Genomic DNA, 17,672 nt, shown 5'->3' on the forward strand with positions numbered 1-17,672 from the left:
GAATACAGATTCAACATCCAGCGTGGATTTACATAGCGAGCAGCATAGACTTTGTCGCAATGTTACTATGTAACATTATTGTATCGTAGCTAAGTCGTTTATGCAAGTTTATCTCGTTTGTTCGCGAGTATCATGATATTATTGTCCAGTCTGTCCAGTAATGATTGTAATGAGATTATAGAGAGAAATTTACGTAAAAAGTGAAACTAATTACTTTCACATAATTTATGAAATGTTCGAGTTTTATTAGGGAATGTTACGTAAACTAAATTCTCCATCTGCGATTGAAGCTTTGTTCATCCAGTCTAAATTTTTGTATTATTCTAGACTTTTAAAAAAGTTTAGAATTATTTTTCAACATTTTTATTACATTATCAAATAGTCTTTTTTAATTCGAATGTTAAAATTCATTAAAAATTTTATTCAATAAAAATTGAAGTTTGAGCAGAAATGAAGATGAAGTTTGATAGCAAAATTTCGCTTGTGCAAGAAGAAACCCAGATTGCAGACGAAGGGTTAATTCAGAAAAGTTTGGAAACGCATTTTTTCTTCATATATCCAACGAATAATTTTATATCGAGAGATGTAAACTAATATTCGCAAAATCCACTTGGCGCCGTAACAAATTTATTTTACAAACCACAAAACTGCGAATATCAAAAGTGATGTTTGTTCCGAGCCGATGTGTTTAAATCGCGCATTGTTGTTGCTTTTCCTCCGTATTTTCTGCGGAATAGCTGATCCAAGGATTACGCGCGACCCAGAGCTTGTTTAAATAGGGCAAGATGTTTGCATCGCGCGTATTTATTCTGCCATTGTTGCTGGCGAGTTTTACGGGGCTTCCGAACGTCCAACACGGACGATTGTCAGCTTTTGCTAGAAAAGAAGCCGACAGCCTCCAGTCTTGCCAAGTTTTCTCACCTACTTCGGATTTCAGTAACAACGGATTTCTTTCTATCCTCCGCTTATTTTCCGTCTCCCGCGAAATGTTCTGACACGAGTTCCTAAAAGATTCGTGTCTGACCTCGCAAAGGAAAAAACAACTGACTGAAACAGCATGATTCGAAATGTTTGTTTGCATTTATATTTTAAAGATGTTATCACTATTTATTATGAATTCTGTTTGCATAATAACGGAAGATAAATATTTGTTTTCTATTTATCGATTTTTTTTCTTTGTAGTTTTATTTTATCTTTCTAAAATTCTCAATTTAATTTTATGGATTACATTTCTTATTTTCAAAGTTACATAAAAATATTTTTGAATTATTTCTATGAATGAACTAGAAAAATATCACTTATCAATCATAAAAAAAAATGAACTAACATAACTTTAAAAAAATTGTCAAAATCGTCATATCTCAAAAAAATTATCAAACTGTTATTATGTTGTGAAACAAAAATTACAAAAGTAATATTTAATCACGTTAAGGATATATTTTTTTTGTTAATATTATTTGATTAATTATTAATTTTCTGTTAATGGAAAAATAGTTTCTTCTCTTTTCTGGGAAACTTAATTTTTGGAGTTGCACTTTTTGAAGTTAGAGAGCGATATATGTAAAAATATGCATATTCATATGTGGTTACACGTATCCTTACATACATATTTAAATGTTTTATTTATATCGTCTTATAAATAAGAGAAGTTTATAACAGAAAATGTATCATGCAGGCTGTACGTGCGTAAGTTTTTAAACGCCAGTAGAAAGATATGCGCTTTTCATATTGAAAGCAAGCCGAGTCTTGTATTTCAAAGCTGCTAGTTTCGCAATTTTGTTATCAATAGCAGCGTTCTGCTGGTACGTCGAAAAATATATAGCTGTTAAAACTGCGAGGTAAAAATTCGCGCGCCGTGCGTGTACACGCGGGTACGCGTCCCTCCGCGTGCGTTTTCCTCTGTGTTTTCCGCCGTGAGAGATTTTTTCGCAAGAGCGAACATGCTGCGTTTACGTGGCAGCTAAATCTAAACGTGTGACAGCGTCGACGGAACAACCGCGCTTCACTAAAACGGCACGGTGCGCGATAATCGACAATGAGTACCGCCGGTTGTGCGGCCCGCTTTATTCCGGACATCGTATCGTCGAGAGAAGAATGACGCAGTCTCTTATCTCCCTCGCGAGCTCTCGCGGATTGTCAATCGCGATTACTCGCGTGACTTCGACGGCGACGAGGACGAGTAAGCCGAACGTGCTGAGTTTTCTCTGCCTTTTACGGTTGCGAATTCCCTCTTTATTCTGAAATCTTTCTCTTCCTCTTTCCATCACTCTCTCTCTTTCTCTTTCGACGCGGGATACACCAACAAATCCTTTGGGCACTCCGCGACAAGAGGCACACAGCGCGACGCACCCCGGGAGAAATACGGGGAATATCAGCCGTTCTCGAGTTTAAAAGGTCACGCTAGATAGTCGTCGATTTTGCCTCTCTCTCGCCTTTCTCCTAACGCCGATTTCCATCTCCCTCTGCGACGATACCTTTCTTGATACTGCGCAAACCGATTTACGGTGCACTTCGCTCTCGTCTCTTCGACTTCGAACGCGCCTCTTTAACAAAGAGATATAGATAAAGAAGAGAACTGTAAGAGTAACTTAAAGGAAAAGATAATGGTACGAAACGATTCAATTTACAATTTGTCCGCAAAATAAAATGTGTGTTCCGTAATTCACAACTGTTATAAAATTAGAGTTTACTGCGAGGAGGTAACCACTAACTGAAATATTGTCCCTCAGATTATATAATTTCATATGATTTCGTCTGATTACAAACAATTTTTTTCACTACATATGAAGTCATTTGATAAAATATACGATTTTATTTAATATTATATACAATGATTTCTCGTGGTTGCATATGTAATTATCGGATTATACACAGAGATTTCGTATGAATTTTATAATGATTTCGTGGACTCTGTGTCCCACGATTACATTAAGTGGTTACCTCCTCGATTTACTGCGTGTGTTTTTTTAGAAGATTTCCCAAGAGAGCTATATTTTCTATGGCAATTTTCACGAGAAAGCTATAAAATACAAGCATCTTCTATCGTTTCTTGTATATGCAGAAAATCGGGATATTAAATAATTTATTCATTATAAATTGTCGAATAAATATAGTGTTAAAGTGAAGTTACGTGTACATTGAGAGATAAGATAATCAGCGGAAAACGAATACTTCGAGAAAAGATATTTACGATACAAGAAAAGACTGAAGAGATACACTTCTCTCAGACGACTGGTATCACGAAGGAATTTTACGCCGTAAGAAAGAAAATATCGCCACTAAATTGCTAGCATTTTTTTTTCTCTCGCTATGCGCGATTTACTTCGTAGAATCGATCCTCGCGTAGGTAGCACTGTCGCGCGAGTAGAAAAATTCGAATGCAAATGACGTGTAGCGTAATTTACGATATTGAAAAATACTGAACTTTTATGATCGCGCTTCAAGCCACTCAACCACACACGGCTGGATATTCAATTGTGAGAAAAATGCCGTGTTATTATTCACTTTTCCAAAATTCAATTAACTTCTTCTTTACTTCCCTTTCTTTACGGGGCTTTGTCCATCGACATTATGGGAAGAGCTTAGTGTTCTTTGAGTAACATCTTTCTTTTACAGACTGGGGTTATTCTGACCCTTTAATCCTTATCGTGATCCTGTACGGTCAATAATACTGTCAGTATTAACAAACATACATAACATTGACAATATTATTGATCGTGTGTGATTCGTATTAATGAATTGATGTAGAAACTGGTGGTGTTCTGGATTTTGATTTTCGAGCATCAATATATCGTTTTATTAAGATCCATGTCACAGTATATCATATAGTGCAATAGATATTGTACGTAAAACGAAAGTGAAATAGATTGTCAATAATAAACAAATTAAAAGTATCTTCGGATACATTTCAGATACTCTTACATTAATTTTATTGTAATAATGGTAATGTGTAAAAAAATGTATTAGTTATTAAATGAATCATTTATTCATTCATTTTTATTACATTTAGATAATTGAAAAAATTTATAATTATCGTAAAACGATTTAGAATAAGAATTATAAGACGATATTATTCATCAGTTTACAAACTAAAAATGCTTCAAACATTGTGTTTCCTGCTTAACTATACGTGCGTTAGAAACACATGTCCACAATCTAAGATCACAGGTTGCGTTCAGCAGAAAAAGCAGCTGTGGAACGGTCAAATTCTTTAATATGACTGATTTGCATTTAGATTCAGTGAGGAACTAAGGGAAAGACTAATCATGTTACAGAATTTTGCAATAATAAAGCTGCTTTTTTTCTGTGGAATCGAATCAATCAACAATCATACACAAAATGGAATTATGACTATGCTGAGGAAATGTATTATCTGAAAAATGCACATTTGAAAATCAGTTCAGATGCTGTGTTTTTTTATTTATATACAGATACAAATACTCAAATTTGAATGTACCTCAGATACAGGTCAGATACACGAAATGTATCTAGATACATGTATAGAGGTACTACCCAACACTGCTAGTGTGATATGAGTGTTGACTAAAGATTCTCTTATAATAGAAATTCTTTATTATCCTTTCTCAAAGTGACTTAAAATCGTCTATGACGAAGTAGCCATGACATATATTTAATTAATGATATCGAATCTCTCACTAAAAAGTATATTGATATAACAATGTCTGCATATTGCAATAATAAAAGCGGAAACTTTTTTTCCAAGATTATCTAATGAAAGAAACAGATTCATGTAATCGTGCAATTATATAATTGCTCGATTATAGCCAGATAAAAAAAATAAGTACACATGGCACACGCGCGAGCGTTCGTTATTATAAAACTTGATTCCATTAATAAATCAATACTTATTTTAATAATCTGTTTTACGTGACACTTCTACTGCGTGCTTCTGCAATAGTGTCGGATTAATTAGCGAAATTATCTACCCGGTTAATTTTAGTTTCAATCTTAGCAGAGTTCTCGCTGAAGTTCACGGTATAGTAGGATTTAGTGTCGAAGTTTTAGTTTTTTCTCAGTTTTCTCCATTTTGATTACAATCCGCTCGAAATATAGAGCGCTCTAATATGCTCTGCGAAGTTGTCTTGGGGCGTTTCCCTTTTGCAGGTTCCCATTTTAGAACTGCGTACTAAATTAACATCGGAATCATCCGAGCCGCCGTATAATCGTTTTAGCAGGAAGATAATTTTCCGTGGGAGATGTGTGACAGTTTATCATCTCGTTCCCCACAGGCAATAGAGGGGAGGGGAGAAGGAGAAACGTATGGAAATTGCTAAAGTGCATGCTATATAATTGCATACATCTGTTCGTACTGCACACAGCTTTCTCATGTCAATAATTCTCTCAGAGCCTTCCAAAAAGTGCCTAATTGTATTCTCTCGCTCCATCTCATTATACGTGAGAAGTCAATAAATTTCAATAAATTAATTTATCGATTCCTCGCGTTAGAAAAAGTTTTCTTTTATTTCAAAGAGTTTGTTCGCAAGAACTGTTCGTTCACTCGAGCGATATAAAAGGAAGGGCAAAAAAGGGGGACAGAAAACTGTAAAAGAGCAGGTAATTAAAATCTTTCGATTGCTCTGCTCGTTGCACGCCACAGTAACTGATTTCGATCTGGGTTCGCTGGATCGTGCGGGGAATTTTAGGCGCACTGCGGTGGTGATGCCAGATACGTACCCACTGAACTCAGCTAATTGCGAGCGGAATAATTAATGCCTGCAAGAGCAACGAAACTCGACGCACCGTACCGGTGCAAACGTACGTCGCAGGTGTCTGCAGCGACTGTTTTCTGTCACACGTTGCTGCGTGATATAATTTTGCGTGACGAGATCACATTACGCCCAAGAGTAATCTTTAACTAATTCTTGACGAATATGTAAATTTAACGGCATCAAGTTCGATTCGCATTGTTTGCAATAACTCAGTTTCTAAATTGAATTGGAAATATTTTATATGCAAAAGACAAGCCTTGGCCAAAAATATTAGACACTTATAATTTACTTATTTATCTGGAATTCTCTTACTTGCGTTATTACTTATTCGTCACTCAAATGTCATAAATCAATTTTTCAGCTAAAACTTTAAATAATGGTTAATAAGGTGCTTAATATTTTTGGCCACGGCTGTATGTAAGATTACAGATTGCCAGTAAAGTTTTTTGTGTGTTTATTAAATCATTACAAATGTCTAATGCGTATAAAATAATTTTCAATTTAATATAGTAATATATATATTTAGAAAAGACGAACTCTGGAATATTAATTATATTTTATTAAATATCAAAAAGACTGCACCAAAAAATTGTCATCAGTTGATTTGTCATGAGTTGAACTGGAGACTATTGCTATCTAATATTTATCTGTGGAGAGATGTGCGGCTATTATTAGGCATTTCTAAAGCACCCTAAAGGTTGTATCAAAATTAAAGGTGACCATTTTAAATGTTAATTATTATTTTTGGTATTTAATAAAATATAACTAACACACTCCAGAATTGATTTTTTGTAAATAGGTATATATTATTAATGATTTGATAAACACAAAACCTTTTTATCACCCTGTATCTTTTATTTGTTTTAAAACAGGCGCCGATTATAAACAAATAAGTTTTATTTCAGTCTTTTACAGGATAATTTGTTGTTACCGTGCTTATAGGATGCTATTTTAAAATTAATATCTTTTTTATGTACGTACATTACTTTTAATGAATTGTGTAATTCAGGCTGAATAAGATGTGGATAAGAATTAAATAACAAGCTATTGTGTTACCTGTGCAACGAGCGCAACGGAATAGCTTTCAAAATTACGTAGCTAGTCATTTTTATAATGGTGAAATAAAAAGCGTTTCTTTTCGCCGCGAACGAGATCGACTACACTCCATTTCATAAAGTCTCTTTCTTCTTTTCACACCAATGAGATCTCTCACGCCACGGCTATTTAATAATGAGAAATCTTGCTACAAATAAATTAATAAATCGTAAAGAATAAAAATTATTACGTGCGGTACATTTAAGATCCAATTTTCTTTCTACATGTGCTTGCTTTATATTTTATATTAAAAGAAAATGAGAAAACGAAATTTTATATATTAAACGTAAAGGAGAGAAATGATTTTCGAAGAAAAGACCGACTTCGTAGTTTTTTCATTTTGCAACAATAGTCTTCCATTTCATTCTGTGTAGTCGAGAAATAATTTCAAAATTGGATACCTTTATTTGAATAATTGAATATTCAAATGGTTTTATCTATGATTACTTAGGATCAAGCTGGTAAAACCAAATCACGAATATTACTAGGAATTAGAGATTTTGTATCCGTTCGAGCTGTTTGAATACGATTATTCTGTTATTGATGACGTTAATCTGCCATAGATTTAGTCGATCAACAGATACGTATGTGAATGAGTGAAATTTATATAAGCTATAACTGGATTAAACGGAGTCTCAGTCGTCGGGCGTCGCCCGAGTATCGATCCGTCGTAAGAAAACATTGGCGTTTCGTGAGTTACGCTTTGCTACCAGTTCGACATCCATCTCGCGCTAGAAAATATCAACGCACCTTAGGCTCGATAGGGTCGGTAATGTAACAAGCTCACACGACGCATGTAAATATACATTTTAGCCTGTCGTAATGCCTCAATCGTCTCATTATCGTCGATCAATAATTTCGTTCTCAATACGAACGCACGACGAGTGAAAAAGCCGAGTTGAAATCTCAAAGCGATTCTCGAGACGCATCCCTCGATTCCTTTTTTCTCTTCTATTCAGCTAGAGATGTAGCGACAAAGGAGGGGGAAATATTGTCCTGGGAAAGAGAGAGATTCCTTTCTCGCCGCAATGCATTTAAACGTCGCTGTCTGTCTTGAGAAACGTAGGATCTCGTGGTGAAGATAAAAGAGATGGGCAGCGGACAGGAAGAAAAACCGAGAGTCCCGTAATTACTTTGCTCCTTAATCGTTTCATTTCGCTTAAACGCGTAAACCGGAAAGTGGATCGTAGAAATAGGATATCGTGTCTTCCTGTTCGGATATTGGTAGCGATGGCTGAAACTTCCGTAAGATAATTATGAGGATCGCGAAGATGCCTAGCGGTCGTAAGAGGGTTAGGAGTTGAATGGTGATATATATCGGGGCAGTTAAGATGATAAGGGCTGTCTCTTTCACGACGGTGGATATTCGATTACACATATTATATACTTCTTTTTTATGGATCAATATTAAGTTATACTTTGAACAATAAGCTCTTTTGCTAGAAATAAATTTTCTAGGAACATTTTTTTTATCGTAATTTAATATCTACAAATCGCTTGTTGGATAAAAAAGTGATATCTGCATCTCAAAATTAGCAACTTTTCAGGAAAGCATTTTAAAAATTTCGAATTAAAACGTTTTAAGGAACTTTTAAAAAAAAATGGTGCATAACTCCAATAGAACTGTTCCTGTATAATTTCAGAGTACGAGCTATCTAATTTAAAAAAATATCTTTTCTATAAAAATCATTGCAATGTGAACTTGATCAGAGGATAAGTGACATTTCTGTCCTCTAGCAGTAAACTGGAAGAGTTACAAATGTACCGTTTTTGTAATAAAAATATATACGTCTTCAGAATTGATTTCCTGTCAATATCTAAAAAAATGTTAATTTTTTTAATTGTGTCACTTTTTTATCAAACAAACGAAATGGTAATGGGTTTTACAATTATTTCAGTACGAATAGAGGAAAAGTATTTCGAGCAGTTATACATAAAGTGAAGAAAAGAAGAAAGAAAGAAGAGGAAAACTTTCGTGTTCCCCTTATTTTCATGTTTCAATTTTTCTTTGTTTAGGCAAAGGTTGCTCAGTAATTTATTAAGACTTCCAAATAAAAAATCCATATAATTTAGGCTAGATCTTGACGCCTAACAGTTCCCAACCACCGTACAATATTTTAATAACCTGATCAGCGTGCGAATTTTATGCAATACTATTGATTATCTTTAATCGATTATAATTAAAAAATTATTGTGGCCTCGACATTTTTGTATTAGAATTTTTTATTTTACTTTATCTCCAGTATACGCCATTAAAATATTGTAAAATGATGAGTTGTGAAATACCCTGTATAAACTGTGCACCACTTATTGTTGGACTTAAAACACAATTATATATAATATATAAATTGAAGCTGAAATAATATCACAATTAAATTAACCGTCGATTTGATAATTAATGTCACTAGCATCTTAAAACACTGTAAGATTTTTATTCCCGTTAAATCAATGAAATGTTTACAATTCTTCTTTTTGCTTTCAGGAGTGGAACGATTACAAGCTGAAGTGGAATCCGGACGAATATGGCGGTGTCGACACCCTTCATGTACCATCGGAACACATATGGTTACCCGACATTGTTCTTTACAACAAGTGAGTTGACATGTTATTATATATTATATTAATAATAGTAGACGTACGATATTGCCTGTAAGTCATCAATACGAACCTCTTTCGCGTCTCGTGATCGCACCTGGCAATTTTACTCGTTAACATCGATTTCGAAACGTGAGGTTTCTCCTTTCTGGGTGCTTTTCATTTGATGACACAGGTTTTATCTTTGTTACTTACTGCAGAATGTTAAAAAAGATAAAGTGATACTTGTGTCGACTTGTGTCACCAAAATGGAAAGTACCCTCTCTAACCATATTCGTTCGTCACCGCGAAACGACTATACTTCATAGGATTTTAGCACGAAGCGTTAGGAGGGAAGGTATTCCCATAAAGCTCCGTTCTGGATATTCTTCCAGCACGTCAGATATTTTGAAAATCCACGTGGCAAAAACGAGCGGACGCGGCTGCGATAGCTAGTCCGGCTAGTCTCTCTAACATTGAGAAATAAAACGTGCTCTCTATCACGGCGACGACATTTTTACGAGGAGGTTTCAGGATTCCCTTCCTCCCTCTGGGGAGGTAAACTCGTTTGTCCAACGACGACGGACACTGCACCCTCACCGCATTTCACGGCGGAATGATCCCTGCGCGTAAGCAATCGCGCGGAAAAGAGTTACGTCTCGAGTATACAACCTCGAAGATGTCGATAGTAACCTAACGATGTCTATTTCGTAGGATAATGGTAGATTAAAGTGGATGAAAACGATTAAGAGGCAATCAGATAAATGGTGCGCCGACGTTACCAATTATCCGTCGGCAGACGCGGTATAAAGCGAGATTACATGATACATTTCGACAGCCTGGATATCGCACACGGTATTGCCGACATCTACGATCACGGATTTCATCCGCCCCGGGTCTTCGCCGTGTGCGTATTATACTCAGACGCGATAACGTGATGCATAATGTGCGGTTACGCTAAGCCATAAATTACGTAAGTCCAAATTATGGAACCATTAATCCAGAACAGGTCGAAATTAATTATCTGCGCCCGCTGACGCGACTCTTGGAGCAACTAAATCGATACAAAGTAACGCTACTGGTGCATGTATCCATTTTTTTCGAGCCTTCTAGAAAGCATTGCTACTTAAATGGGATATTATAAATTGCTCATAAATTGCTTAAAAATTCAGCTTGGCGTGCAAAATGTTTGTTGTATCTTTCAAATAAAGTTTAGAAATGAAGTTTGTTATATCTATCAATTTTAGAGCAAAATTACGGCGATTTGTTGGCATTAACTTTATCCTTTATTTGTTTAAAAGAAATCTTCTTTATTACCTTTTCAGAGAATTCTGGACTTTTATAATTCTTTAATACTATTTAATTCAGAAATAATAGAAAAACAGTAAACAATAAACAAAAATAATAGAAAAACAATAAACCTTTTTTACCGCGACTTAATCTTTACATTTTCGTTAGGAAAGTATTTCAATGCAACTACAAAGACTCGAGGATACTGAATTTCATTGAAATCTACCAAGGGCTTTCAGAGATAATAAAACTCTCCGTCTCTCCGTCTTGAAAGGGTTTATGACACTCTCCTGATTCCTGGGGTGGGAGGAGGTAAGCAGCGGCTTTTGGCGTATGGTCTACAGACAATCGAGTCTCGTAGGGCGGAGGCAAGCAATCTCGTCTAAGGCGTCGAGGTGGTATATCAAATAAACCGAACTTAACCCGTTCTATTAAGCTCCACTCAAGCGAGCGACGTTCAATCCGCCATTCTCATTTCCATCAGAGCTTTGAGGCCTTCCTGCAACCCCATGAGTCGCGCTTCCCGACGATCCTTGTCTCGACGAAAACCCCTCTTTCGTTCCTTTCAGGAAATACGTACAACACTGATACATTATGTAAAACTTAACCCGAAGTGCCGGGGTGCCACTAGCTTCTCTACACTTTACGCCGATACGATATATCTTCCTTTATTTCTTGTTGAGCGAAGCGCATTCAGGAATAAACTACTGCTGCGGTCTGGCACAATAGAGGATATATCAAATGGATTAAACAAATTTGCGCAAAATTCCACGCTAATCATTACTGACAAACATAATTGTCGCGCTCGGGAAAGACATTTTGTTAATTTAGTGGAACTAGCTTCGTTGAACATATTTTGTTAAATTCACAAAATTGTTATGTTAAACTAACTGATATATACATTGTCGACTTACCAAGCTCATTTTGTTAGGGAAATTAATTTGTTAAATCAAAATGCAACATAATTTGTAACCTATTTATTTTATAAAATTTTATAATAATTAATAATATGAACATGCATTACAATATAAATGACTACGTAGTAATATAATATATGTGTATACATATATTATATTACTACGTCAATTAAGAAATTATTGGTCACGCGATAATACTTCAATTCTTTAGTATTTTTAATTCGGAATATTATGATAATTTATTAAAAGATTTAGATAAATTATAAAAAAGTGTGCACATATAATTTAATAAAATCATTCACAAACATTATTTCAATGATTTCATCAAAATACATTTAAAAATTATAGCGAATTGATCGCATTCAGTGCACACTGATGCAATCGTAAAATTTGATGTAAAGACGTTTAATATAAATATTACGGATTAAATTGCAAAATGCTCAATACACTTTACTGTGCTGTTTGATAAAATATATATTTTATAATTCGATAATATTTATATTTTATTTTTGCACTTAAATTAAATCAGTGTACAATAGCTTTAATACGCACCGGTGCTTTTAACTGAATTCGCTATTAATAGGGGGGTGGCTCAATAAACTATTTTATTAACAAAATTTGAAATTAAATTAAAATATTTTTTTATGCAAGTTAACTAAAAATTATAGTTTCTTTTACTTATTAATTACTAGATTTTTTTCTATGATATACATATATTATTATATTCACTCTCTTTTCCTCTTTTTAATTCAATCACCTAAGGCGTTATCGAATTTTGTTTTTTATTGAGCTATTTAACATTTAAAAGTTCGAAGCAACATTAGACAGTCGTAAAAGTTCGAACAATTATTCTTTTGTAATGAACACTTTGTAGAATCATTATCGTTGACGAGAACGAATCGTCGTTGTTGCCGTGAGTTTCCAATGAAATTACTCAAGTCTCCATGCAATCAGTGGAGTGAACATGCGTTTATATGTACGCAAAGGGCCAGTAGGATGGCGGCCAAAGGGTTGCTTAGGCACAACGACCCGATGGCGCAGCGTCCGTACAACCGTGCTGCAAAATGCAGAGTTAAAATATGCAGGAAACGTACGTGAGGGCGAATCTCGTTACTCCATTATCACCGGATTACTGCACCTGCAGCTCATCCCAGACCGCACCGCGGTAATCCATTCCAGTTGCCTTTGCGAGAAAGAGAATAAAAGAGAGAGAGAGAGAGAGAGAGAGAGAGAGAGAGAGAGAGAGAGAGAGAGAAAAGAGGAAGAGAAAGAGAAAGACAGAAAGAGAGTGAGGTTGGCCTGGTAACAAAGTCTCGTTAGCTCCGAGTAATCGCACATACGTGTTGCGTTGCAATTGCGTCGATACGCGATTGTTTTCTTGAATACGACATGAGTTTGATAAAAGGGGATGAACTCAATAGTGGAACAACAGGGAGTGTGTAGGTAAAGAAAAAGTATCCATACCGGTAAGCTCTATCCACAGTGCGCGTCCAAACTCACTTCTGTTATATTTATGGGATAACTTGATCTCTCTCTCTCTCTTTCTCTTTTTTTCTCTCCATTTCTCACTGAGCCATTCAACTCGCATTTCGCAAGTGTCAACCGCCAAACTCTGCTCGCGTCCAACTCGGCCAATGCTCTTTCCCAAGAGCGCTCTCCTGTGTGCCGTAACGCGTTATCAATTGCGGGATCAGTCCGTTCAGGTCATGGACGCTACATCGTAAGCATCGAGATCTACGACAATAGGGAGCTTTCCCCTCCTGAAACGATCGCGGGGGAGGGAAGTGTAAGTAATATCCTCTATAAAGAGTACCTCACAGCATGGAACGCTGTGAGGTTGCAACGATTCCGCCATTCAACCCGGGAGTATATATCGAGTCTTATCGAGTCTTATCGCCTCGTTGAGGTGGGACAAACTGCTGGGTAAGAGGATACCGATAGTCCGGACGAGACTCTACTCGTTCTCCGAGTAAGACGCGAAAAAGATTATCGTAGACCTCGGTCGTAATAGCTGGCGATCCGCAATGTCGACCGACACTGTCGTCATGGTTCGACACAAGAATTTCCGGTCCCAGCTTCGGAAAAAAACAGTTTTCACGTGACTGTAAAGTACACCGCACCACGTAAATGACATGTTATTTTTCCGGCACGAGAGACCGATCTCTGGCAAAGGGCAGCACTTTCCGCGGCGTTCTATGGCGTGGTTATAAATAAGCGTATTCGAAATAGGTCAGCATTTGCGCTATCATTCACAATCGTTGAGCGCGATTCGAGTCTTTGTAGTAGCAGATTGAGCAAATGTCAAATTTTTCTATACATACGTATTGTATTCCAAGAAAATTACGAGGTCTTCTAGGAAATCATGGACTGCGCCCAACAACATTTGTTACGTTATTCTTACGAAGACACAAAGATATGTTATAGATTCCTTGTATTGAATCAATACACACAAAAGCATAAAAAGATCAGTATAATATATAATATTTCAAGTATCAACTGACTGATTTAATCAATTAGAGCATCCAATAGTTAGAAATACCGTAACAAATTTTGCACTGGCCGGCGATAGAACGGCGTCATCTTTCATAATGTCGCCACGATAGGAGAGAGAGAGAGAGAGAGAGAGAGAAGTTTTATTTTTTAAGAACTCGTTCGGCCTCTCCGGAAGGGACGATCGAATCGGGGAACGGGGAGAAAAAAGACGGCGACGTTATCATTAAGATTGCCACAAAACGATGCCGCGGCCCTCGAAGCCGTCGAGTCGGAGTCGGCGGTGGTTTTACTACTTGCACAGAGTTCTGAGATTTACATGACACGCCCGTGCAAGAAACGCGCCATAAAGCACGTCTGGAGCACGAAAAAAACGTGATTAATTGAGTCTTCGAACTTTCTTGACGTAACTCGCAGAACGCGCCCGTCGTTTCTTACGATGCTTGCAGCGTCCACTTTGTCTTTAACCGGCGAAGCGCAAAAATTATGGCTCGGCCTGTGGAACATTGTAATTTCCCCTCTTCTTCTTCTTCTTTTAGATCTCTTTTTAGACATTATCTTGGTTTAACATGAATCACAGTTGTAAAATCTCAGAACGCAAAAATGTACAAGTATATCTCTTAATTTTACATTCATATAACTCTTCCAAAAATTTAACGGAGGGAACATTATTTGAAGTATCGTGTTGTCTTACTTATTTATTTTACTAACACACGAATTTTCCGTAAGGAATTTTGTACTCTTTTTTTAAATATCTTTTTAGGCATTATCTCGGTTGTATATGAATCATAATCGTAAAACCTCAGAACACAAAAATGTACGTATACATATATCTCTTAATTTTACTTTTATGCAACTCTTCAAAAAATTCAACGGAAGGAACGTTATTTAAAATGTATTGTAGCTTATTTATTTTATTACCGCATGGAATTTCCACGAGACAGTCTTTTGATGTTTACTTACGAAATAATGATGACCACAACGACAACTTTGAATCGTTTCATCGTTAAACGAACGGTTATCTTTCGCCGACTGGTAGCAGAATAATGTAGCAACATCCGAGATTATGTAACGTTCGCATAACAACGCGAACGTTTCTCTCGCCGAGAAATCTCATTCACCCTGAGAACAAAGCTTAAGCATCGCCCGACTATGTGCCGCTATTAAAATGTCACTTTTGAGCCGTCGTCCTGCATTATCAACTACACGAGTCGCTCTTATCACATTCCGTTTTAATAATGCCTCGAGAACACTTTCGACCGATGTTTAGCACGGCTGACTTATAAGCGATGTTCTACACGCAAATTAACCTTCGGCGTTTCCTGACCCACTTACCAAATTATAACAGCTGCTTTCACTATTCACGAAGATAATCGTTCGATCGGCCGTAATTAGAGCACGGTCGATAGATGCGTGATGCGATTAATTTTCAGAAATAACGGGTGAAATACTTCTGCTTTTATTTCATTATTTGATATGTTTTAAGAATGTATTACATGTATTTTTTAACAAAATGAACTACAAATGAATTACAAATTTTTCTATGTCATATTTGAAAATATAAACACAGACAGTTTGGTAACAATTTAAAACTCGGATCAAAAAATATTTCAATAAGAAGTAGACATGTTTTTAAATAATAAGATAAAATCAGAACATTTTTATTTAAATTATAAATTTGTATTGCTAAATATAAAAAATATTGATCTCTTATTAAATTATTTCATTGTATATAAAATTTATTTAAAGAAATAAATTTTTAATTTCAATCACTCTTTGCAAAGCTCACTTAATACAACCTTAATTAAGACTGCGACAAAAGCAGACGCGCAAAGTATTATTGTCTTAGTGACAGAAATATGATCGTGATTTAAAAATTAATGATGGCGGTTATTTTTTATCAGAAAGAATTTTCTCGAGCTTAATTGCCAGATTACACATAAAAACTAGATAGATAAAATGTAGACATACAATAAAATTTATTGAAAAATCCGCCAGTGCATCCGATATAATTGTTTTGAATTAGAAAGTCGATCTTATATATTTCGTGATTTTCGCTGCAACCTGCATTCTACAACATGTATTGTACGTTAAGCTGTAACAGTTACGATGAGTCGCCCTTATTTTTAGCTTCGCGCGCCTCTCTATACAGAGTTTGATAACAGAAATATAATTATCGGATGACCACAAAGTGCAGGAGACCTACATTAACGCTCAGAAGCTTGTATAATAGGATTTACAGACGTACGAACTTTATCCAATATGCAACTTTTGTTGCAAACAAATGCTCACGTTTCACGAACAATCAACGTAAAATATATTATGCATGTACGTTTAAATTTTCTTGATTTGTTGTGTGTGTTTCCTCTAATACTCGCTAGTTTCTTAGATTGGCAACTTTTATCTTTTTAATACGCTGAATTTTTTTTAATAAATACTCGTAGATCTTCAATTTGGTTCGAGAATTGTAAAAATTATTCCAATCTTTTGCAGCTGTAATAAAAAAATAATATTTAGTCCTTAGATACTAATATTTTCTTAATTTCATAGATAAAAAGATATTATTTTTTTATTTATAATATTTATATACATGATGTCTTAAATTTACCGTGACAACTATTAATGGCAGATTCATTATTTTGAGACGAAAATTCCATTACCAACATGTTTCGACACTCTAAAACTTTTAGAGTGAATCTCATTCTGAAGAATAAAATTTCACTCTTAAAGATTGAAAATTGAGCCACTTTTTTTCAAGACTAGCTCAATTTTCACTTTCTAGAATGAGATTCCACTCCAGATTTCAGAGAATACATTAGTTTTAAATGAGAGTTTAAAGTTAACCGACCGAACTGTCCAAAATTTGTGCGCTCTTAGATATGGCACATTGCACAGTAGTGAAAGTTTTTGAAGCATCAATTCTATTCTCTTCTGTTCTTCTAAATGCCATGGCTAAATGTGCAAATTTCAGACAATTTGATTGATTAATTTTAAATTATTCTTATTTAAAAACTACTGTAACCTTGACATTTTAATATCATAATTTTCGTCTCAATCTCAGGAATTTGTCATTAACATTTGTCCGATAAATCTAGGACACCCCGTATAATTGTATATATATGGATCACAATGCTACACATACTACAATACCTAAAGTTATGAATTATTTCATCGATCGACAATCTATATGTCAAAGAGTCCTCCCCGTCCCGATTCAGTGGAGGTCAGTCGAGATAACGTCGTCACGTGCGCGGAGCGAGACGTCGGATGAAAAATTCACGAATTGGCGCGAAATCGGCGCAAAACGGATCGACACACATGGCAGAGCAGAATTCAGCAATAGCCGGTGTGCCGAACTAATAAGAATGCCATGGCTGGCCCCGACCGAAAATAGTGCAACAAGTGTGGTCGCAGTAGCGACAGCCGCGATGCGACGTGACGGTCATAGCACCATATCGTAGTATTTGAAATTCCTGCGAGCGCATTACCTCGACGAGTTTATTTCTCACGAACACTGTTTCTTCAGTCCTGTGCAATAACACAGGTGCTCTGGTGTTTATCTGTATCGTTTATTTGA

The 17,672-nt window shown here is 35.8% G+C and overlaps 1 protein-coding gene across 1 annotated transcript in view; it reads left to right on the plus strand.

Annotated features, from left to right (window-relative positions):
* Positions 1-17,672, plus strand: part of nAChRalpha1 (nicotinic acetylcholine receptor alpha1) — a 91,075-nt gene that overhangs the window by 57,210 nt on the left and 16,193 nt on the right. The window contains exon 3 of the mRNA XM_018450718.1: positions 9,307-9,416. Within this exon, the coding sequence (XP_018306220.1) occupies positions 9,307-9,416 (110 nt within the window). The remainder of the gene's footprint in view (positions 1-9,306; positions 9,417-17,672) is intronic.

This window comes from Mycetomoellerius zeteki, unplaced genomic scaffold (assembly GCF_001594055.1).
Source record: "Mycetomoellerius zeteki isolate Tzet28-1 unplaced genomic scaffold, Tzet1.0 scaffold292, whole genome shotgun sequence".
Classification (NCBI taxonomy): Eukaryota; Metazoa; Arthropoda; class Insecta; order Hymenoptera; family Formicidae; genus Mycetomoellerius; species Mycetomoellerius zeteki.